We start from the raw sequence: 25,449 nt of genomic DNA on the forward strand, positions 1-25,449 counted from the left end.
GGGTTGGTGTTTTCGGCAGGAGTTCCAGTTGCGCGGTTTCCATTGCCCACACACAAACTGAGTTTGACGGGTCTTTATGGTCACAGCGAGGCGTGTTTTGAACTGATTCTGACCTACATCAGAAGCAGCGCTTTATTATCTCACTTTCAGTCGCGGTTTAAGTCACGCTGAGTGATTGACACGCCGCGGGACACAGGTTTGTTTACTTTACTGATTTATAAATGAATATTGTGTTGCTGCTGCTGCTTTGTGTTGTATCTTCTTGCAAACAATCAGTCATTTAACTCGGATTATATTGCGCTTGTTTCAACGACAGGACATTTCTTTATGTTCATTCACTGTAACATTATATTTTCTGTTTTTAAACTCGATCCGCTCGGAGTTTTTCTCTAGTTTCGGTTATGCTTGACAGCAGATGTGAAATAGTGCAATGAGACATAACGTAATAATTTACGCAAAACCAGCCGATGATAACAAAAATCGTTTGTTTCGTTGAGTGATTGAGCTTTGTTTTCTGTGTTGTCAGTTGGGTTTTTCACAAAAAGAACTTTAAACTTTTGTCGATTTTGAGATTTGAGATCTCTTTTTGTAAAGAGCCTCTAACTAGCATTCCCTTTCCTTTCCTATCCTATATTATTGTTTTCTTTTATTTATTATAAAAATGACCCTCAAACACCTTCCCTTTTCTATTCTTTCTGTATTCTATATTCTTGCTTTTATCTGTATTCATCATTTAAACCATGCTCTTTTTATTTATTATTAAAAACACAGCACTTAGATATTATTGCCTCTTTGTTATTGCCATTAAATTGCTTATATTTTTCTCATTTCTAAGTCCCTTTGGATAAAAGTGTCTGCTAAATGACAAAATTTTATATATATATACACGTGTTTGTGTGTGTGACTGTGTGTATGATTTAAATTGTAATAGTATATAATGTTAAAAAATTTTATTTCACATTTTACAATGTTAAATATTCACGTATATGTATATTACATATATACCATTTATATATTATACATTGTTGAAAAATTTGATAATGTACTTGTGTTTCTTTATGTAATTTAATACACCTAAATAATATTGCTTATCGACTTATCAACTTAAATGTTTGTGCTGTGTGACATGAATTTTTAAATCATAAAAAGGGGGTCATGTATAATGATTAGGGCTAGAGCATGTTGTTCACAGTAGTTTTCACTGAAGTATAGCTAAACAGAAGGAGGTATGTGCTCAGCAGTGACAAACCTGTCTTTTCTTGGTTTTTCCCAACTGGTCTGACGTCTTTGTCAAACTTGGCCCCAGCAGATGAATGCTCTCTCTGTCTCTACTCGACTTCACCCGCCGGTTTACTCAGGAATCATGTGTTGCAACTATGGCGTAAACACACGTACAGTCCTGCCATTTCTTGGCAGGGCTGGTTTGGTTTGACAAGATCTGACAACTTTTATAAGTTTTGTGAATGCTGCTGACACATTCATCTATGAATCGGTCACTTCATCATTTGACTCAGACGGGAGACGCTGGATTGTTGACTCAGGAGTTTTGATTGTGAAACAAAAGCCGTGTTCTCACATTTTAGATGAGATGGTTTTATGGGGGACAGTTTTTGTACCTCATACTGAGCAAACTTCCTTTTTTTGTTTGCATGCGTCTTCAAATACAATCCTCATAGCTGCAATAGCTGCTTCTTACACAATATTAATAGGTGGTTTATCGTCTCTGTGATGTTCTGGTTTCTACATGTCGCATTACCAACCATAACCAATAAGTAAAAGTAATAGTAATAGCAGTAGTGGTTGCTTTCACAGTCTGTAGCACAAACTGAAGTCTTATTCATTTCAATAGACCTACAGGAAGTAGAAGAACCACAATGGGGCTGAAGACTGAAGACTGAAGACTTTTCTGAGTGTGCTGTGGAAGATCATCGACGGCCAGAGCTCAGCAGAACCGCTTCTGATGGCGGGAAACATCCCATCGGGTCTGTTGGAGGCCTGTTTGGTGCTCGGAGTCTCTAATGAGCGTCTGAAAGACATACATCTGGTAAAACACACCGTTACATTTCAGTATTACAGTTATTCTGCACAAAATGGTGAAAAAAAAAATGTAAATGCTGTTTGAAACGTTATTAATAAATATCAATAATAATTATGGAATGCATATTAAAAATACTTCATATATATATATATATATGTGTGTGTGTTTGTGTGTGTGTGTGTATATGTGTGTGTGTTTGCATTGTATATAACATTGAAATTGTAATTAAATTTAAAATTAATAATGATAATAATGATATAATTAACACATGTTGTCATATTCTAAACATATTTATTATCAATAATTCAATGTAATAGTTTTTGAATAATACATAATACATTTATTAGTTTTTTTTAATAACAACACATTTAATACAAGTAATATTAATATATAACATAAAATATGACTATATTTAGTTTTAATAATAATTATTAGTTATAATTTTTATAATAATAATATTTTCCAAAATGTCACTCATTTGTTTGTTGTGCTTGTTGTGTTATTGTATTTCCCTCAGGATAATATCCTACATAATATGTATATACATATATATATTTAAAACGTTTCCAAAATGTAATTATGTGTGCATGTTTGTGTGTATGCATATAAGCATACAATAAGCATACACACAAACAAGATGAACACAGTCAGCATTTTTATTTAGAGAAAAATGCACACACATACATTTCAATCTAATACTGTTCATCTTGTTTAGACGCAGCTGCAGGGTAAAGGTAAAGAGCCTCTGGTGGAGGCGGAGGTGCTGCAGGTTCACGCTCCTCCGTTTGTGACGAAGGAGAGCTCCAGTAATGGCACTCAACAGGATCTCGATTCAGCCTTCTGCAGAGGCCAGCGGAGACGCTCCTTTAAGAAGAAGAGAGACCGACCGCTTTCCACCATCAGCGACTCCGGCCAAACCAACGAACCAGTGGTGTCCGGCTCAGACGACCTCAGCGTTCCTCAGAACATTGACCTGATAGCCCTGCTGCAGCTCTGCTTCCCAGGTGACCCTCGCAAACACCTCCGTCTGTGGCTCTGTGTGATTAATCAGGAAGGCTGACACTGTCTGGTTTGTCTTTGGACAGATGGGTTGAGAATAACCAATGAGAGCAGAGAAGACAGCTATCATTTCCTGGTGTTCACCGATGTGTTTGGGAACCAGACTCATGGTGTGGTGGCTCAGTACTGCAAACCGGTTCATGTGAGACCATTAGCTGCATCATATATACTACTACAATAATTATGATATAATGCAAGAACTGCATGCACTATTATTTAAAAGGGATCAGGAAAGATGATTCTTTATTGTTTTACTCCCTTCTGCTCCCCAAGGCTGCATTTTCTTGATCAATAATACAATCACTAAATGTGTGGTTTTTTTTTAGTACCAACAAGATAACGGGATTCATCAAAATAGTCAGCAGTTGAAAAAACTGCAGCGTCTCTACACCACGTTCAGCATTTGTGTCATCTCCAAATATCCTTATTATAACGCCCTCAGAGACTGTCTGTCCAGGTAAGAGCCACTCCAATACTCTTATTTAGCTGTAACATGAAGTATTAGTTGTAATTGGTTTATTTCCCCTCTGTCATAGTTTCTTGCTCCAGCTGAAGACGTCCCGCATGTGTGACTTTGAAGAGCAGGTGAAGGAGTTTTCTGCCAAAATGGCTCTGGTCCCCATCCCACCCCCCGGGCCGCTGAATGTGGTGAGCATCTTTATCACCACCGTCATGCTGGAAAGGTTCACAAGAACCTGCACTGTTTGGTTATACATTCTGTTATGTTACCTGTGCGGGCTGATTGAGCTCACCTACTTTATTGTTGTTTTTGTGGATGTTCCTCTAGGTGTTCAATCTCAGGCCCTTTCTGATTGAACTTCCCTCCCGACTGGATGTGGATCGGCCCGTCATGGACCTCGATCTTCACCTGCCCTTTCTGTGTTTCAAACCCAAACAGATCCTGCAGGTCAGGAGCTTCACGCCACCTCTGTGACTCATATATATGACAAATAAAAATAACGAAAGTGCATAAAAAATTACTAAAATGTAAAATCAAAATATTAATATAAGTCACCTCTAGAGGGCGCAGGATGATGATCCTAAACACAAACTGATGATATAAACAGCGTTAAAATACTTGGCACAAGCTGATTGGTTCATGTTGCATTCACAGCCAATAAGCTTTCTGCTTTACATTTAAATGACTGGTTAGCATCCACTGCTAGAGTGTTTTGCTGCCAACTTTTTAAAATCCTCCTCCTTCCCCAGCTCCACCTGTAAAGATCTGCTACGGTTATTTTATATGCTATTTGTGCAGCGGCGTTGTCTTGATAAGTCACATAACAAACTTGAAAAAAATAAATGAAAAACTTTAAATGAAAATTAAAAATGTTGCACTAGCAATTTATAGAAATAAATTAAGTTTAAGATGTAGTATTATTAAAAAATGTAAAATGATACATAACATAGCACATAACAAAATACCTAATAAAAAGGTCATTCAAAATATGAATAAAAACCATAATAGTACTGTATATTAATGCTAAAATAACACTGGGACATACAGATAAGCATTTTGTGCCTAGACTGGCACCAAACCAGTATAAACCATTAAGATTTTTGATCAAACTCAACAAGATCTTTATACAGGACATGCTGATGTATTTACAGCTTGCTATATCCAATCTAATTTCAAAGCCACTCAAAGGTGTTGCTGGTTTTGTTGCTCTCAGATCATCAGCAGTATCCTGATGGAGCAGAGGGTGGTGTTTCTGTCCACCAACTGGGCCAAACTCACGCTAGTCTCCGAATGCTTCATGGTCTTCATTCACCCGCTGCGCTGGCAGCATCCGTTCGTACCTGTCCTGTCTCGCCAAATGCTGGACTTCATCATGGCGCCCACCGCCTTCGTGATGGGCTGCCACACGTCCCACTTCGAGGAGGTCGCAGAGGTACGCATGCTCCAAACCTTTTCCATTTAGCTTGAAAATGATGATTATGTGACATGCAAATCAATTAGACTACACTAATAATCGTAAGCCAGACTTCTCATTGCTCAGTTGATGACAGCTTCCTGTTTCTTCTGAAAGGAGTTGGACGATCTGGTGCTTATAGACATTGACAAAGGAACAGTGTCGTCTTCAACTTCAAACAGATTTGATCTTCCAGATGTGCCACTGACAGCCAAAGACTGTTTTATATTCCGGTAAGAGACTCAAAATTCCTGTTTTACTTTGCACACCATATTGTATGAAAGTTTGGTGGTCAGTAAGACTTTTTAATGTGAATGAATGAAGTCTCCAAGGCTGCATTTATTTGATCAAAAATACAAAAAAAAACTGTAATATTATGAAATATTATTATCATTTAAAATAACTGTTTTCTATGTGAATATCTGTTCAAAAGTAATTTATTTCTGTGATGCACTGCTGTATTTTCAGCATCATTCCTCCAGTCTTCAGTGTCACATGATCTTCAGAAATCATAATAATATGCTGATTTGCTGCTCAAGAAACATTTCTGATTATCAATGTTGAAAACATTTCATATTTGTGAAGCCATTTTATTTTTGAAGATAATCTGGGAAAAAAGACAGTATTTTAACATTTTAACACTGTAAACATGACACACTGCACCTTTAATATGGATACCACCAGGGTGTTTTTGTAATTCAGCACAACATGGCATTATTTATAGTTTGAGGTGATTGACTTGATTTTACGCTCGCTGTTGAACATGATCCTGTTGTGTACAGAGCGTCAAACTCAAGGGAGCCCAGAGACATGATTAAGTAAATTGCAAATAATGAACATAATCTCTCCTAATAAACGGAGTCATCCATCACATAAACAGCGCTGCAGGGCTCAGAGCGTGTTGTTAGTTCAGCTTCAGGTTGTGGTGTGAATGCGGCGCTGCAGTGTTGAGTGTGTTCTGTGTGTGTTTGTGTAGAGCTAAAGGACTGCAGCTTCACTATGATCTGGATGTGTGTGACGCCGCCAGCCGATCTGACATCAACGATCAGCGCGCTCACAGGAGACAGTGGCAGCGCAAAGTCAACTCCGTCATCCTAAACGTCAGCATGGAGCTCATCGTCAACATCTTCAGGTCTGAAGCTCAGCACGTCTAGAGCTCATGTCATATGATGCTTCTGTCATTATATTATTTTCATTGTGTCTTTATATTGTGTTGACCATGTTTTCACCCTCTCTATGACCCCTTAAACTCCGTCCTACGCTATATTTAAGGTTTAGTTATTTAACATTTTGTAAAAAAAAATTGTTATTGTTAGCTATAACTAAACAAAATTATTTAACATGAAATATAAATATATATATATATAATAAATATTTTTTACTTAAAATACTAAATTTACTAATACTGAAACATAAATTAAAAATAAATTAAAGCTAGGTAAATATTAATAAATACTATATAAATAATATATAATATTTATAATTCTATATAAATAATCTATAATATAATAATAATGATAATATTATATAAATAATACTAAAATAACACTGATGGCAACAAACAACAAAATCCCCTCCATTTAATGTTTTTTCTTCTTAAAAGCCACAACCAAAAAAGCTATGGTTATATATATATATGTGTGTGTGTGTGTGTGTGTGTGTGTGTGTGTGTGTGTATATGTGTGTTTGTGTGTGTGTTTATACGTGTTTATATGTGTAAGTTAAATAACTCTAGGCAGTGTTGAGTACTCGAGACTCGGACTCGGTCTTGGACTCGGTCTTGAGACCGTATTTTAATGGTCTCGGTCTTGTCATGGACTCGTGTGCATTTTGACTCGGTATTGACTCGGACTCGAACATATTAGGAATCGGACTTATGCCCGAGTCCACTCGAGTCCCAATCAAAATATTTCATGATTATTACTGTATGTTAATGTTTATTTAAATTGATGTATGTTTGAGACATCCAATGACTGGTGATTTTCTTTTGACGTGAGACGTAAGGCCAGCGACACACTGGATGTGTGGCGCAAGCGTCTCAGCTGCGTGGCGTGTCTGTTTTTAATTCAGCTCCCATGTTAACAGGTTAGATCTTGCAGACTGCCTGCGTGAGACGCGCTTAAAACCCGTGCATGCTAGAAATAGAACCGACGCCTATTTTTCACGCGACACGCGTGCATGTTGGAAGCGTTTCTAGGCAAAAAAGTAAAATATGTTTATATGTCATTTTGTACACAAATACATATTAATTCATGACATTTTGATATTTGAAAGTCTATAGGTTGGCATAAATTCAGGTATAAATGTAATTTAAAAAATAAATTAATAATGAACGTTTTTCAAATATTGCACCTGTCAAACATACTCTATTGTGCCGTCAATACTGTTGACGGTGTCCTATCAGTAGGTGTGTAAAAAAAAAAGTTGATATTGTTGTCATGAAAACAAGAGCCTGGTTTTTTGGCGCCCTCCCTCTATGTTTCCTACAGCAGCAGCAGTGCGCCAAGCGCCGCGTGCAGGCACGCTTCTGGTGTGTAAAGACACAGAAAACGCGAAGCAGCCTCCACGCTTCTGGCACGCAGTAGAGACGCCACGCAGCCAGTATGTCACCGGCCTTAAGTTACCCTCCTGCCTCCGTAACTAAAAAAAAAACTTGGACTAGTGTGTATTTTACCCTGCATTAAAACGCACCATCCAGGGAAATTAGCATTAGATTATCCGTTGCTGTTACAGAAAGTGATGAAATGGTAACTTTTGTCAGTCCCCGCTTCCTCTGCACCAGTAAAGAGAGTTTTTAGTCGGGGTGGATTGATCATGAGACCACATCGTGCTTGGTTGGGTAGCAGGATGGTCTCCTCACTTATTTTTTTGAAAAGTAATTATGCCCATCTGTAATCTTCACAACATCTAAAGTGCACATAATACAAGACATTGTAAAGATATTAGCAGTCATTAGTTAAGCTTCAAGGTTAAAAGTTATGTAAAAGCTGTTACAGTTGAACATTTACAGGTATAGTGGTACAGTAATGTTACTTGTACTAGAAAGGTTATATGGATGTGTATAGTGGTACAACGATGTTATGTGAAAATGAGCACTTAATATTGACAAGTTACAATTCATAATACTAATAAAATTACCTTTACACCACATACTATGTGGCCCTTTTACCCTTTATTGTATCCACCAAACATTTTACATACTCTTGAAGATTTCTTTAGGTCTTGTCTCAGACCCAATCTCTCTGGTCTCGGTCTTGTCTCGGACTCGACCCTTTCTGAACTCGGTCTTGTCTCGGACTCGACCCTTTCTGAACTCGGTCTTGTCTCGGACTCGACCCTTTCTGAACTCGGTCTTGACTCGGACTCGACCCTTTCTGAACTCGGTCTTGTCTCGGACTCGACCCTTTCTGAACTCGGTCTTGTCTCGGACTCGACCCTTTCTGAACTCGGTCTTGTCTCGGACTCGACCCTTTCTGAACTCGGTCTTGACTCGGACTCGACCCTTTCTGAACTCGGTCTTGTCTCGGACTCGACCCTTTCTGAACTCGGTCTTGTCTCGGACTCGACCCTCTCTGGACTCGATCTGGACTCGGACTCGAATGAGCTGGTCTCGACTACAACACTGACTCTAGGACACATTGTTAAAATTAAACAAGCTATGTATGTCATATGTAAATGAGGTCAGTTATGATTGGTTAAACTCAGAATGATGTCATTTAGATTCAGAACTGAAACATTCTGTCATTTCTGCGGTGGTCAGATTTATTTGAAACCCAATTCTTATTCAAAATATTGTCTCATGCTATGTGATGGATCTGAAATCCATATGTTTTCTTTTTCTTCTCTCTGTAGTGAGGTTTGTGATTTCCTGAACTATGAGCATCGTGTTTTCAACAGCGAGGAGTTCCTCAGGTCCAGAGAGATGACCGACCACACGTTCTACAAGAAGGTAAATAAATACTTGTGCCTGGTTTTACACCCAGCATGTGTTTCTCTACCAAACCCTCTCACTCATGCATGTGTGTGTGTGTGTGTGTGTGTGTGTGTAGGTTTTAGACACTCATATATTCCACTCATTTCTACGGGATCGTTTGAACCAAAGGAATGACGCTTTCACTCGCATGCAGCTTAACATCCGCTCATCCGAGTCTCGCAGGTAAATAAAAGTCAACATTAACGCAATGGAATCTCATCTCATCTCTCTCTGTCTGTTTCCAGTTTCTGTTCATTCAGTTAAATGAATATTGTGTTATTTTTCAGGTATTTTGCTTGTTTTGCATCACCAGTTCACTGCATTTATATGAAATGCATTTACAGTAAATAAAATTCGAGGAAGGAGGACAAAAAGCTAACTGCAAAGCTTGCATGAATTGCACAAAGCCGCAAACATAAAAATGATTGATATCGGAGTCGTGCATTTCTAATTCCTCTTTTTGAGGTAGAGTAGCACTTCTTCTCTAAGCGGATGCAGAACTGATGTAACGTCTGTGTGCAGTGTAAACAGTTACGGACGGTTAGATCACGTCTTCCTCAGGATATCACCTCAAGAAAGTAACTGTTTACTCGTCAGCTGATCGTGCATTAGGGATCTACTTGATGAAAACCTAAGATGTTTAACTCATTGGTGAATAGAGAAAGAGGTGTCTCCTCATTATGGATTTCTTTCAGTGTGATACTTTACATGTACTCTACATGAAGTTAGCATGACCTTTTGTAATGATTTTTTCCGTTTATACTGCATGTTTGGCAGTTACCACAGATCATTTGGACTCTTCTCTTCCTGCTAACAGATACCAAGGAAAAGTAACCAGGGTTGTTATTTATTTTGGCATGATTTTTGTAACTTAACAGGTTTTGTAGGTTATTCCGCCACAGCAGCCAGTGTTTTACTTCTAAAAATAAAAAGGTCAGACATAGTTTTCCCGATTCTGCATGTTTAACCGCTGTCTCCGTAAGTGTACTTACTGTTAACATTTCCATGCATTTCTACTCATCGATGAACAGAGCAGGTCACCCGTGCAGTGTAAGATATTAGGTTAAAAGCAGCAGAATGTTTCTTTAAGATTCAGTTTGGGTGATCAAGTTCATCATCTGACATCAATGAGCTGAATTAAAACACGTCTCTGTCTCTTTTGCTCAGGATAAAGACCTTGACAGTGTCTCCACGCAGACCCACGATGGAGGCGATCAACCGCAAGTTCGTCCAACCAGAGAACGGCCTGAACAGAAGGCTGGGGATGAGTATGCCAAACCTGGCGGATCACCGGCTGCTCACGGTCCCGATACGACAGACGTCCATGGGGACCATGACGTTCCAGAGCGGTGAGGAAACTTGGAGCGTCGTATTTTGAAACAAGCCTTAGCCAGGGAAACTCCAGGGATTCGTGTGGTTTAATGAATGCAATTTGTTTTAATTGAAAGAGGAATTTGAACCATAGATATTGAAGGACATGTCTCTTTTTTTAAGATATATTATCAAGGGTTTTAATGTGCTATTGTTATATATAATGTATAAAAACAAGTTATTGAGAGGGAAAAAAATATTTAAGTACATTTTGATTTTATGTTTTTTTTTCTAGCATTTTAAATTAGTAAGACTTATAATTTTTTTTATAATTAACTAAATTATTTAATATTAAATAAAAGTATTAATATAATTTGAATAATAACAGTAATTTGAAGCCCCCCCCACCCATGGTCCATCACAATATTATATGATATAAAACGTTGTTATATCATATAGACTGTAACTTTATTATAACTTTAACAGTATATAAATATATAAAAACACAATTCGTTACGACAGTTTATTCTTCAATAAAAACTAATATTTATTGAGAGAAAAAATTATTTAAGATGGGATGTTGAACTGTTTTTTTTATTTTTTAGAATTACATTTACATTTACATTTATGCATTTAGCAGAAATTTTTATCCAAAGCGAAATTTTTTTACCTAACGTGCTCCCTGGGAATTGAACCCACAACCTTGCGCTGCTAATGCAATGCTCTACCAATTGAGCTACCAGAACAATAACATGTTTATTCATATTAAATTTTTTTTGTCAACCTTCAGGTGTACACTAGCACATAGACATGCACTAAAAGCTATAAAACATTTATTTTATATTTAATAAAGAAATTAGACTGTCCATTTAGATTTTTTGTCCTAGTCCATGCCACTTAGCTTGTATTTTATGTTAGCAGCAGGTTCCTGGAGTCCCTCAAGGCCGATCAAAACCTTTAAACTCCCAGATTTCCCTCCACCGCTCTCCTACCAGTACGTTCAGAATTACTACAATGACCTCATCAGAGACTTGAGCAAAGCCATCTCCGGTGCATCCCCAGATGACTCCGCCCTCCTGGCACGGTACTATTACCTGCGCGGGCTGGTGAACTCTGTCGCTGGGAAGCGTCTGGATGCCCTCACAGACTTCCAGAGCTTGTATAAGACAGACATGGAGATCTTTCCAGCCGAGATGCTGAACGTGCTGGTTGAGTCTCTACCGGTGGAGGAGAGGAAGACGGCCGAGCGACGCCCTGATTTGAAGCGTCTGATCAGCCGGGTGAAAAGAGAGAGTGATCGAGAGAGGGCTCGACCAGTGGATGGCGGGTCGGTGAAGAGATTCAAACTGCCCAAGAAACACTTGCACATGGAAGACTTTGTTCGGCGTGTTCAGGAGTCGGGTATCGTGAGAGATCAGGGCACCATCCAGCGGCTGTTTGAGGCGCTGACTGTGGGTGAGTTCAAAGTTCGTACATCAGCATAGAGCTGTCGTGTGATTGGGCCAAACTGACAAGCAAACTGATTGGCTAAGGAAACTGACAGAGATCAAACCTTTCCTGTTCTTGCAATCCAAGGCTGCATCTGAAAGATTAAGCTCCTGCCCTAACAGAAATCTACTTCACAGGCAGTGCTTGTTTATGAAGTTACTTTATGAAACTGATTTCAGACAGACTTCTGAGACGGTTTAATAGTTTAATGATCTTGAACAAAATAGAGGGAGCTTTGGTGATAACTAAGCGAATATTTTATTACTGCAGTCAGTACTAATTTATCGCTAGAAATGACATCTGAAGTGGAAGAAGTTAGTCAAAAACAACACACAAACTAACCATCAACCTCAAATTTCAGAGGCTTTTTTCCCCACAAATTCAAACTAGATAGATAGACAGATAGATGATGGATGGATGAATGGATGGGTAATTAGATAGGTATATGTGAATGGATGGATAGATGGATGGGTAGATAGGTAGATGATAGATGGATGGATGAATGGGTAGATAGAGAGGTATATAGTGGATGGATGGATGATGGATGGTAGATAGACAGGTAGATGATGATTGATGGATGAATGGGTAGATAGGCAGGTATATAGTTGATGGATGGATGGTAAATAGTCAGGTAGATGATGGATGGATGGATGAATGGGTAGATAGACAGGTATATAGTGGATGGATGGATGGATGGTAGATAGTCAGGTAGATGATGGATGGATGGATGAATGGGTAGATAGACAGGTATATAGTGGATGGATGGATGGATGGATGGTAGATAGACAGGTATATAGTTGATGGATGGTAGATAGACAGGTAGATGATGGATGGATGAATGGGTAGATAGACAGGTATATAGTGGATGGATGGTAGATAGACAGGTAGATGATGGATGGATGAATGGGTAGATAGACAGGTATATAGTGGATGGATGGTAGATAGACAGGTAGATGATGGATGGATGGATGAATGGGTAGATAGACAGGTATATAGTGGATGGATGAATGGGTAGATAGACAGGTAGATTATTGATGGATGGATGAATGGGTAGATAAATATGTATATGTAGATGGATGGATGGGTAGATAGACAGGTAGATTATTGATGTATGGATGAATGGGTAGATAAATATGTATATGTAGATGGATGGATGGGTAGATAGACAGGTAGATGATGGATAGATGGATGGGTAGATAGACAGGTATATAGTGGATGGATGGATGGATGGTAGATAGACAGGTAGATGATGGATAGATGGATGGGTAGATAGACAGGCAGATGATAGATGAGAAGATGGATGGATGGTTAGCTAGGTTGATGATATATGATATATGATGTTTTACTATGTTGTATAGAATATATTGTTGGGATATCTTAAAATATCTGCTTCCAATATCGGCCCATTCCAGCAGATAAAAATCATTGGAGTATGTTGATATTAATAATGGCAAATAGTGATGTGGTCACCGATGTATCGTGCATTTCTAGTGTTTTTGGTAAAACTGGCTTTGGTTTGTCAGGTGTGGTTTTCACCTCCCAGTCTGTGTTTTGCCTTGAGCTGGAGGGTAAGATTAGTTTGCATGTGCCATCAACACTAACAGCATCATGGCATGATGGCACACGTGTGACTCCGTACTGTACCTGCAAGAGCATGAATGCGTGTGTGTGTGTGTGTCGACATTCAGAGCTGCCATCTCTAACCCAGTATGTGTGTAAATCCTAGCTTTAGTCCTGTGTTCACTTGCTGGAGTAGCACAGTGCTGGTTAATCATTTCCTGCCTATTTAAAGTCATGTGACACATCACACATCAGTTCCTGGACGGTATTAGTAGAACAGGTTTGTGTTTGTCATGTGTGTCAAACGCAGTTCTTACTCACACTCATACTCCTTCTTTTATTTAAAAACATTTGAAGAATGCTTTAGTTCAAATTCAGGTTTAAGGAGATATTTTTAGCTGTATTGTGTGCTGTTTGTATACATCTCTCTGGAATTTACCTTATTGTTTTATTGATTGGAGCCATAAAGTAAAGAAAGCACCTTTAATCACGATGTCACGAGATCTCCAATAATTCATTCAGCATTTCCCCGTGATCATGTTCTCAAACTACATGACTTTCCTTCGTTTGTGTCATGTGGAAGAGACGTTTTGGTCATTTAAAGTCCACCTCATATTTGAATATATCAATAAGATACAATGATTATATTTGAGTCTGTTCCTCACCAAAAGCATCGTATGACATCAGAAGACCTGCAGTATGTATAGTGCATGAGTCCTGTGACTGATTTTATTTAATGCTTTTTTGTTGCCACTTTTTCCCCCTCTCGCTGTTCTTGTATTTGTTCATTTGCGTCCCTTGGAAAAGGAAAGTCATACCGGTTTTTAACACGATGGAAAGTAAATAATGAGTAAATGATGACTCTTTGAAACTTCCTTGTCCTACCAATTAAAATCAAAGTTTAAAAAGTAGTGTAAAAATGTAGAAATAAATGCTAAAAAGTCAGATTATGAAACTGAATTAATAAATAAAAATGTATTTTATTTTATATATATATATATATATATATATATATATATATATATATATATATATATATATATATATATATATATATATATATATATATATATACATACATACATACATTAGAAGAGATCATTAGAAATATGATTATTAAATACATAAAACTAGATTGAAATATATAAATAAATGAGATAAAATTAAAAAGATTAAATGCATAAAACTAAAATAAAATATATGCATATATAATTAAATTGGATAATATTTCAAACAATCAAAGTTTAAAGGAAACAGGATAAAAATGTAAAAATAAATGATAAATATGAGATCAAACTAAATAAATAGATAAGATTTACTGAACTATATAATATTTAAATAAGATGATCCATCAGCATATAAAAATTAAGAGAAAACTGTAAAAAAAGTAAAATTATAAATAGTAATTAAAATTACACTAATTAAAAAAAAACAATAGATAATTAAATATTTGATTTATATTTAGATTAAATTAAATACGTGTATAATAAAAAAATCTATTATGTAATTATCAATTAAACAGTACAGTAGTATAGTATATGTGGAAACACCCCGCAACATAACGTAATGTTATATAAACTAAATATTTTACAAATAATAAATAAATAAAAAACATATATTTTTCTTAGTTTATAAATATGTTAAATATCACAATATAAATTGGGTAGCTGCTTTATACCCTATATTCATTTATTTACGGGTGCCTTGCACAAAGATGATGGTATTTGGTTTTCCGTGGCATCTAAAATCCCAATCTTCAGTAAAGTGCTCATGTTTGTAACATCTTCTCCAGGTCAGCAGAAGCAGGTGGATCCAGAGACCTTCTGCTTCTTCTACAACTTCTGGAAGGAGTCCGAGGGGGCGTCTCAGGACGTGGATCTGCCGGTCGTCGTGCTGGAGCACCTGGAGACCGACGAATGTGTCTACAAGCTCTCGTCCTCGGTGAAGACCAGCCACGGCGTGGGGAAGATCGCCATGACCCAGCGCAGGCTCTTCCTGCTGACGGAGGGCCGGCCGGGATACTTCGAGATCACCAAGTTCAGAGATATCGAGGTGAGGTTTCGCTCACATCGACCCGGCTTTAATAGTTACTGCATTAACTGCTGCTTTGAAAGGCTTTATTCTTCTCATCCAGGACGTGAAGATCTCTTCTGCACCTTTCCTTCTGCTGAGGATCCCGACGCTGAAGATCAAAACGTCCCACAGGAAGGAGACGTTCGAGGCCAATCTGAAGTCGGAGTGTGACGTTTGGCACCTGATGATCAGAGAGATGTGGGCCGGGAGGAAGATGGCGGACAACCATAAGGTTCGGTCTTTGCTTTAGCTAAAATTCATCTCCTGGATCAGCCAAACCCCTCGGATATGAAATATTTGTAAATAAGTTCAGGCCGCTAATTTGCATACCAACATGATTGACCGCTGTTAAAGCCAAATTACCATTTTTCGACCGATAAACTGTAATACTGTATAAGATTTCTATTCCACTGAAAGTATAAATCCAGGCTATTAGATTTATAAATCTAGCCTCTGCCGTTTCAAAGCACATATATTTATATCTTATAAAAAATATATCTTATTAGTAATTTTGTTTTACACAATGTAAGTTTCAGTACTAGTATGTTTTTAAATCTTCACTTTCAAATGTTAAAACCATCAAAAATGTATAGTTATATATAAAATTGTAGTAAAATTGATGAGTTACAGGCCAATAATGATAATTTTGTCGTATTGCAGCTTTAACTTTGATAGTGAACATTTCATGTCATAAGAAAACATCTCATATTGGTGCAGCTGAGATTTTATTGTTATTACTTTATATATTTTTCTAATCAAATTATAAAAAAAAAAAAAATAAGACAGGATAAGTGTTAATAAAATTTTATTTAAAATTACGATTTTGGCTTCAAGTAATTATGAAAACAAAAATAATCAAGATAAAAACATATGGTAGGTTTTTTTTATTTTCTTAGTAAGTAAATGTTCTTTTTCTTAGTTGTTGTCTTGATCTAATTTATTTTTATTTATTATTTTTATGTTATTTAAAGTTATGTATATTTATAGACTACTGACTACTAAAGATTTAAAATATATTGCTATAACATAAAAATTATAGAAATATTATTTTAATAAAATTAGTGCTATCAAATGATTAACCGTGATTAATAACGTCCAAAATAAAAGTTTTTGTTTACATAACATGTTTATGCACTGTGTATATTCCTTATGTGTATATATAAAAACACACATATACAGTATATAGTTTATAGATGTATATATTTCTATTCATATAATTTCTATTATATATAAATATATTAAATATATAAACTTAAAAAAAATTGTATGTATTTATATGTACATAATAAATATCCACTTTTATTTTGGATGTGATTTAATCGTTTGACAGCCCGAAATAATATAATTGTATTCATTAAGTATATTAATAATACATTTAATTTAAACTGCCATTTACAGTACTAATATGTTTAAATTCATCACTTTCAAACGTTAAACCTTTGGCAGAAAAACGGCATTAAGTAAATCTGCGTTTACTTGACAGCAGGTTTATTATAAATGCTTTTTGTCATGAAAAGAAGGTCTTGAAAACTCATGTCCACCAAAATGATGTGAAAAAGCTGTTCTGAAGTTTGTGTGGAGCAGCATTTACTGTGAACCTGAAGACACCAGAACACAGTGTCATTGTTTTTACTGAATGCTGCAGGTTTTAATGTGAGGTGTCAGAGTTTAGCGCAGAAGTGTATATTTTAGTTTCGGGTGGAGTTGCTCTCACTTTCTCAAATTGCATGGAGACATTAATAGCTGTTGTCCCGAGGGTCAGGAGAGTCTCAGCCGTGTGAATGTGTGCTGTGATGTGTGTCCTGCAGGACCCTCAGTTCATGGAGCAGGCCTTGACTAACGTTCTGCTGATGGACGCTGTGGTCGGCAGCCTGCAGTCCCAGAAAGCCATCTTCGCTGCTACCAAACTGGCCTACTTTGACAAGAAGAAGCATGAGGGTGTGTATCACTCAATAAGTGCTGTTCTGAAGAACCACGTTTACTCCAGATCTCTTACTCTGCCTTTTTCATTTATGGCTGAACGTGCATAATTACTAAGTCATGCAATTATATATATACACACAAACAAATATATATATGTGTGTGTGTGTGTGTGTGTGTGACACTCAATAAAAAAAAAAAAAGATAATTAATTGCTCGTTATTTAGTAATTAATCAAGATTGTTATACAATTATCTTATTATTAAATTAATTATTTTCATAATTTTTAAATGTGTGTATATGTATGTAGACACACATTTGAATAAATTACATATTTTTATATGTGACTTATTTTATTTATCAAAATGTTTGTTTTATTTGTTTTTCAATTATATTTAAATGAGATGCACGGTAAAAAAAAAAAAGTAAGTTCAATAAATGCATGATGCTTTCAGAGAAAATGACTTATGTAATGAGGAAATGTAATGTTATGTAATCATCGTGATCTCAATATTTTCAATAAATGAGCAGTCTGAAGGCATTAGTTGGAGCTAAAAACAGCAGAGTACGTGTCACCAACCGTGTGATAAATGACTGATTTATATTTAGTGACTGTCTCTGTCTCCGGGTGTATTGTAGTGCCCACGACGGTCCCTGAAACTACATCTGAGACCCTGAAACACAAGATCAACCCGTCTCTGGACCAGACGGCTCCTCAGGCGGTGGACATCCTGCTCTACACACCTGGTTGGTCTGCTGAACGTCTTTTGTGTTTATCAAAATAAAGAAAGGAACGCGGAGTGCAGTATTTATCTGTTTAGAACAGAGCAAGCCTAACACGTTTGTCTCATATCAAATCAGCTTTCGCTTTCAAGTGTCTCTCGCCCAGATCAGCCAGTTTCCCCTGGTGTTTCCACAGACGTGTCACTGGTAGAAGGGTAGTGTGTTACTCCAGTGACCTGTTCACATGTTTGTGTGTGATCCTGCGAGCATGGAGAAGAACAGGTTTTCCAGTCAGTTTCACAGAAAGCACCCAGGGCTGAGTTTCCGTGCTCTCTTATTTCCTTCCAGTGTACGATTACGCCATATTCACCCTTACTGGACTCATTCAGGAGTCTGGACAGATGTCATTAAGATTTCCTCTGAGTGACGTGCTGTAAGTGAATTGGGTGAAACACAAACCTTTGTTCAAGGATCTGAAGCACTTCATTCTTTACTGTGTTTGTTAAAGGCGTAACGAAGCTAAACAAGCACAACTCCAGGTCAGGTTTTGGGGTTATTTGATTTTGATTTATTTTTTTTTTGTTTGTTTTTTTTTGCATGCTCCAAGGTTTTTTCGTTTTTCTTTTATTAATTTTTTTTTTTTTTTTTGCATGCTCCAAGCTTTATTTTTTATTTTTTATTTTTTGCATGCTCCAAGCTTTATTTTTTCTTTTTTATTTTTTGTATGCTCCAAGCTTTATTTTTTATTTTTTATTTTTTGTATGCTCCAAGCTTTATTTTTTATTTTTTATTTTTTGCATGTTCCAAGCTTTATTTTTTCTTTTTTATTTTTTGCATGCTCCAAGCTTTATTTTTTATTTTTTATTTTTTGTATGCTCCAAGCTTTATTTTTTATTTTTTATTTTTTGCATGTTCCAAGCTTTATTTTTTATTTTTTATTTTTTTGCATGCTCCAAGCTTTATTTTTTATTTTTTGCATGCTCCAAGCTTTATTTTTTATTTTTTGCATGCTCCAAGCATTTTGTTGTTGTTATTGTTGTTGTTGTTTTTTTGCATTTAAAATGTTTTTATTATTAGTTTTTTGGGGTGGATTTCTACATTATTTATATAAACTGTATTATCTTTTTACATATTTTATTATTATATGAATATAAATAATTCATTTATATTTTCTGAAGAATGCATAAAAACCAAGCAAATTTCATCCAATACAATATCTGCCTATTCCATTGTTTCAGTCGTAATTATAACGAAACTCAACATTTTTAAACCTTTTTATTGATGTATTGAATTAATTACCACAGTTACTTCATTTATATATTAAATTAATGAACCATGGATTCATTGTGTCTGGAACATTTTACCTGATCCAAATCTGATGAGCGCCAAGAATTGAGCATTGAAATGAGCATATATATATATATATATATATATATATATATATATATATATATATATATATATATATATATATATATATATATATATATATATATATATATATATTAATTGACATATTGCATTAATGCATAGCTATGTTCTTTGATTTCAGAACTGTGTGTTCTAAATTAATGTTTTGTTTCCATATTGATAGCTTTTTAATAATTTCATTAGAATATAATAAATCAGATTTAATATATTAGTTAATGAGTAAATGCAGCCTCAATTCTTTATGATATTCTGGCTCAATAAAAGGTCACTGAATGCATTTAGTCTGTGGAAAAATGTCACTCAGTGTGTATTTAGACCAGGAGCACGATACGATCGTCTCATGTGTTTTTGATTTGGTAGGTTTCACTGCTGTCAGCCGTTGATCAAAGACTTGTCAAATGACTCTGATAAGAATCACGAATCAGTTTTCAGTCTTTCTGTTGTGGAACATAAAAACACTCCTGTTGATTCAGCTGAACGTAATGACACATGCTTTCTTTCCACGTCTGAGGACTGACAAACTGTAGAAGATAGAGAGAGAACAGAAGATCTCGTTTTTTGTGAGACTGACCTTCTTGTCACCGGATGTTATAATTTAGCACAGATGTATGTCTCACTCAGTGCATGTAGACACACATCCTCCCTCAGATTGTGTAAGTTTTCTAGTAAGGGCTCGTGACACAGCAGGGAGGATTTTACCAGCATTCAGAAGGAAACTGAACTGTTACGAATGCCAGAGGCTCGTCGGGTAAGCATCACTTGTGTGTTTTTTAGGGCAGCTGGGTGTTTCGGAGCTGGACGGCGGTGGAAACCCAAAGCTGTGGTGCGCTTTGAGCGATGGGAAGGTGCTGGTGTTTGACGCGGCCAGCTGGACGATGCAGCACAACTCGGTTCAAGTGGGAAAGTCCCGTCTGGTGAGGAAACCTTATTATAATTCAAAAATAATAACACAAAAAATACTCTTGCACGTAAGCACCAAAAAACTATAATAAAACAACAAAAAATACTCCTGCACGTAAGCACCAAAAAACTATAATAAAACAACAAAAAATACTCCTGCACGTAAGGAAAAAAATGCAATAATAATACCAAAAATACTCCTGCACGTAAGCATTAAAATGCAATAAATAAAACTACAAGAAATACTCCTGCACATAAGCATTAAAATGCAATAATAAAACCATAAAAAATACTCCTGCACATAAGCATTAAAATGCCATAATAAAACCATAAAAAATACTCCTGCACATAAGCATTAAAATGCAATAATAATACCAAAAATAATCCTGCACGTAAGCATTAAAATGCAATAATAATACAAAAAATACTCCTGCAGGTAAGCTTTAAAATGCAATAATAAAACCATAAAAAATACTCCTGCACATAAGCATTAAAATGCAATAATAAAACCAAAAAAATACTCCTGCACGTAAGCATTAAAATGCAATAATAAAACCATAAAAATACTCCTGCACGTAAGCATTAAAATGCAATAATAATACAAAAAATACTCCTGCATGTTAGCATTAAAATGCAATAATATTACAAAAAATACTCCTGCAGGTAAGCTTTAAAATGCAATAATAAAACCATAAAAAATACTCCTGCACATAAGCATTAAAATGCAATAATAAAACCATAAAAATACTCCTGCACGTAAGCATTAAAATGCAATAATATTACAAAAAATACTCCTGCAGGTAAGCTTTAAAATGCAATAATAAAACCATAAAAAATACTCCTGCACATAAGCATTAAAATGCAATAATAAAACCATAAAAAATACTCCTGCACGTAAGCATTAAAATGCAATAATAAATCCATAAAAAATACTCCTGCACGTAAGCATTAAAATGCAATAATAAAACCATAAAAAATACTCCTGCACGTAAGCATTAAAATGCAATAATAAAACCATAAAAAATACTCCTGCAGGTAAGCAATATGTTGTATGTGCCAACTGAGACTTGTCATGGCACTTGTATACTGTTGTTGTTCTCTCGTTGGTCTGCTTCTATTGTTCTCATTTGTAAGTCGCTTTGGATTTTGGATTTTTTTTGACTGCACCACATTAGTGGGATGCAATATAGTCATGGAAACTATTAGTGCACGTTAGAGTTCTCATAGTAGTGCTGCCCTCTGCTGGTAACTGTATTAACACACTTGTTCATTTGACTTGTTTGCACTCCTGTCAGAATTGCATGCTGGCAGTGAACCAGCAGCAGCTGTGGATCGGCTCAAAGGATTCTTTCATTTACATCATAAATTCACGGAGCGTTTCCTGCAACAAACAACTGATGGAGCATCGTGGTGCGGTCACGGGACTCGCCCTGGAGGAGAGAACAGACAGATTCAGGTAACGGAGACTAAAAAGAACTGGAAATGAAGGAATAGTTCAGCCAAGAATAAAATATACTTCCCCTTCAGGCCATCAAGACGTAGATGAGTTTGTTTTTTAATCAGATTTAGAGAAATGTAGCATTGCATCACTTGCTCACCAATGGATCCTCTGCAGTGAATGGGTGCCGTCAGAATGACAGCTGATAAAAACATCACAATAATCCACAGCACTCCAGTGCATCAGTTAATGTCTTGAGAAGTGAAAAGCTGCATGTTTGTAAGAAATCAGCAAATTCAACAGCTGTTTGGACTCTCACTCTGACGGCACCCATTCACTGCAGAGCACCCACTGCTGAACAAGTGATCAGAATCTAGACCTCAGTGCTGATTGAATTGATCTTTTGACCTGGTGTCGGTGACAGTCAGACGCTGGCGTACTCGTGCAGTGAGGATAGCAGTGTGATCGTGTGGGACGTGTCCACGCTGCAGGTCAAAGGACAGTTCAGAGTCCCCTGTGTCAGACCGCAGTCCCTCCAGATCCATAACGGCATGCTGTGGTGCTGTAAGTCTGCCTCTACTATTATATTACGAAGGGCTGAAATCATTGATAATTGCATTAAACATTGTGCTTTGATATTTTGATTTTTAAAGGCTTTCAAATTTTGATAGGAAACAATGTCTCGGGAGTATTTTACAAAATCCACTATATTAAATATTGATTATGATTTTACTTAACCTGTTATCTAATGTATGTTTGAATAAATCGGTCATGAAACCAAGTTTTATTACAGACATATTTTCTAGATTTAGTTTTAAATAACGCATTGGAGTAGAACTATAATAATATCAGTAAAAAGGTTTATTTAAAAACTGCATGTGCAGTTTCTATGCAGTTCAGTTTCTATTTGAGCGTTGGTTATAACGCATTATATGATTAATAAATAAGCTTTGGGTTTCTGCTTGGGGTGGTAGAATATTTTCAGGTCATAACTGATGTCTTGTATTAAGGTGGAGGTGATTGTCTGCTGGAAGTGCGCAGGAACGGCACGGTTCATCGTAAGGTGTCTCTTCCAAATCACCTGCTGAGCTCACCGAGGGGCTTCAGCAGTTTCCTGCTCTTTAACGAGGTAAACATCAGCTTCACCCTGACCCTGATCCAGCTGGGCTCTGAGACAGCACTTAATGAACTGTGAGGGGACCAGCTTTGATCAGGTCCCAGAAAGAGATTGTGACGGTGCTGTGTGGATGCCAGGCCCTTCTGGGTGGCTCCTGGATGCTTCTAATAGGACTGGGAAATTATTCAGATTTTTATTTTTAATTATTATTTTAGCTAGTTTGTGGAAGTGCACTGCTACATAGATAATGCTATATGTTGATACATTTTTTTTTTCTTAAAAACTTTTTTTTTTTTTACATTCTCTTTATTAAGATTTTTACATTGACACAAAAACAAAAAATATTCCAATACAATTTTTTACACTTTTATACAAATCCTAATTTAACCATTTTAACATAATGATATATGGAAAAAGTAAATACAATAAATAAGTAAATAAAATAATACGGGGGTGCTGGTGTTACATTTCTTTAACTACTTTATTATTTATTTAAAATGTGTGTGTGTGTGTGTGTGTGTATATGTATGTGTGTGTATGTGTATATATATATATATATATATATATATATATATATATATATATATATATATATAATGTTTGTTTATTTATTTATTTGAACTACCAGTCAAAAGTTTGGGGTCAGTCAATTTTTTTCTACTTTTTTATGTCATCAAAAATACTGTAAAAACAGTAATATTATGAAAAATTATTAACATTTAAAATAACAGTTTTCTATGTAAACATCTGTTCAAAAGTAATTTATTTCTGTGATGCGCAGTTGTATTTTCAGCATCATTACTCCAGTCTTCAGTGTCACGTGATCTTCAGAAATCATAACTATATGCAATATACAATTTTTTGATTTATAAAAAAAAAATACATATATAAAAAAAAAAATTTTTTATTTGAAATAAAGTCTTTACTGGCACTTTTGACCAAGTTAATGCATCCTTGCTGAAATAAAGCATGCATAAAAAAATTTTTTTTAAAAATCTGAAATTGTCTATTATTATTATTATAATTTTTTTATTTACATTTTTAATATACAGTATATATAATGAAAAAAACCTAATTTTTTTCTCTCAAAACATGCATGATTTTTCCAAATTCAACAAGTATTTACGATCTTGTTATTATAATTATAACAATTTTTTTTTTTTTTTTTTTTTTTTGCAGTAACTGAGTAAATGATAGTTTGTGATTTATTTTTGATTTTTTTCACCTGTCCTACTTCAGACAGTGCCCTTCTAAAGCATCAGTCAAATAAAGTGTGATGAGTCTGACTGTTAACTGACCTGTGCTGGGAATGTGATTGCAGTCGGAGCAGCTGTGGGCCGGTTTCGCAGACGCAGGGGAGCTGTGTGTGTGGCACTGCAGAGACCTGAACAAACCCTTCATCAGGATCCAGCTCAAAGACTGCACCGCCGTCGTCTGCATGATCAGAGTCAAGAACCAGGTGAGACGCCGCTCGCGTTCATCTGTCCAGATGTGTGAGTGAGTACAAGATAAAGAGTGACATTACAATCTCTCCCGCTCTCAGATCTGGGTGGGCTGCCACGGACGCAGCCCCGAGGGGAAAACCCGCGGGAAGATCTACGTGTTGAACAAGGATCGATACACGGTGGAGAAGGAGCTGATGGCACATGAAGACAGCGTCCAGACTCTGTGCTCAGCTGAAGATCGATACGTGCTCAGCGGAGCCGCGCGGGCCGACGGCAAAATCGGCATCTGGAAAGTTGAGTAGAACCCAGCCGGAACATGTGATCCGTTTCAGACTTTGCAAACCAGAGCGTGTCTTCAGAAGAAGCCGTGTAAATGAAGAAACGCAGTGCATGCACACACGGCCAGATTTACATGCACTTTATCACATGCATGTCATCATTCAAGTGTTCATTTGCTTGGTACATGAATCTCAATATAGAAGGGAAGGACATTTAAACACTACATTTTATATCAATGCTTCAGTGTTATATCAGTATTTATGTCTGAATATGATTTATGATTTAAGGGTTTCCTCTGGACTGTTATTAGATGAGCTCAAGGCCAAAAACAGCACACTAAGGGAGAAACATGTGCCAGTGTAAAGTGCTTGATTACTTGTTCGTCTTTGAATAATGAACAGCTGATGGCATTTTAAAAGATGTGAAAATGCACTTTAGTCTCCAACACAACACTACTTATCTTCTCGATGATAAACGTAGTTCAGATGTGTATTTTTTAAGTAAAAGAAGAACAATAAGCCTCATTGATGAGTCTGAATTTTCATTGCCTTTAAACGTAATGACGGTCTCACTGTCTGCGTGCATCTGTTTCACACCATAACTTTTGTAAATGCAGTTTATCGTTTGTTATATCTGTATTTATCCATTTTTAATAGCCAAAGCGTTTTACTTTTGTATTTGTTTATAAATGTCATTTTGAAGACTGGGGTTTGGATAATCATTTTAGATGAAATGAACAAAAAGACTTGTGTATTAAACTAATAAAACTCTCTGGACTTGT

At 36.2% G+C, this 25,449-nt stretch overlaps 1 protein-coding gene across 2 annotated transcripts; it reads left to right on the top strand.

The window, feature by feature from the left end:
* Positions 1-25,449, top strand: LOC113076294 (DENN domain-containing protein 3-like). 2 transcript variants are annotated; one of them, XM_026248953.1, is made up of 24 exons: positions 1-196; positions 1,850-2,044; positions 2,754-3,042; positions 3,124-3,239; positions 3,424-3,554; positions 3,634-3,745; positions 3,885-4,004; positions 4,771-4,989; positions 5,128-5,243; positions 5,987-6,142; positions 8,863-8,959; positions 9,060-9,166; positions 10,151-10,332; positions 11,213-11,749; positions 15,135-15,394; positions 15,477-15,647; positions 17,224-17,353; positions 17,975-18,082; positions 20,264-20,403; positions 21,685-21,845; positions 22,252-22,391; positions 22,838-22,956; positions 24,266-24,403; positions 24,488-25,449. In XM_026248953.1, exons 2-24 carry the CDS (start codon positions 1,961-1,963, stop codon positions 24,689-24,691), a joined length of 3,837 nt encoding a protein of 1,278 aa, XP_026104738.1. In that variant the 5' UTR covers positions 1-196; positions 1,850-1,960; the 3' UTR covers positions 24,692-25,449. The 2 variants fall into 2 exon arrangements, with proteins under 2 accessions (XP_026104738.1, XP_026104739.1); XM_026248954.1 differs by having other exon boundaries at positions 2-196; positions 11,216-11,749.

Source organism: Carassius auratus, unplaced genomic scaffold (assembly GCF_003368295.1).
Source record: "Carassius auratus strain Wakin unplaced genomic scaffold, ASM336829v1 scaf_tig00019695, whole genome shotgun sequence".
NCBI lineage: Eukaryota > Metazoa > Chordata > Actinopteri > Cypriniformes > Cyprinidae > Carassius > Carassius auratus.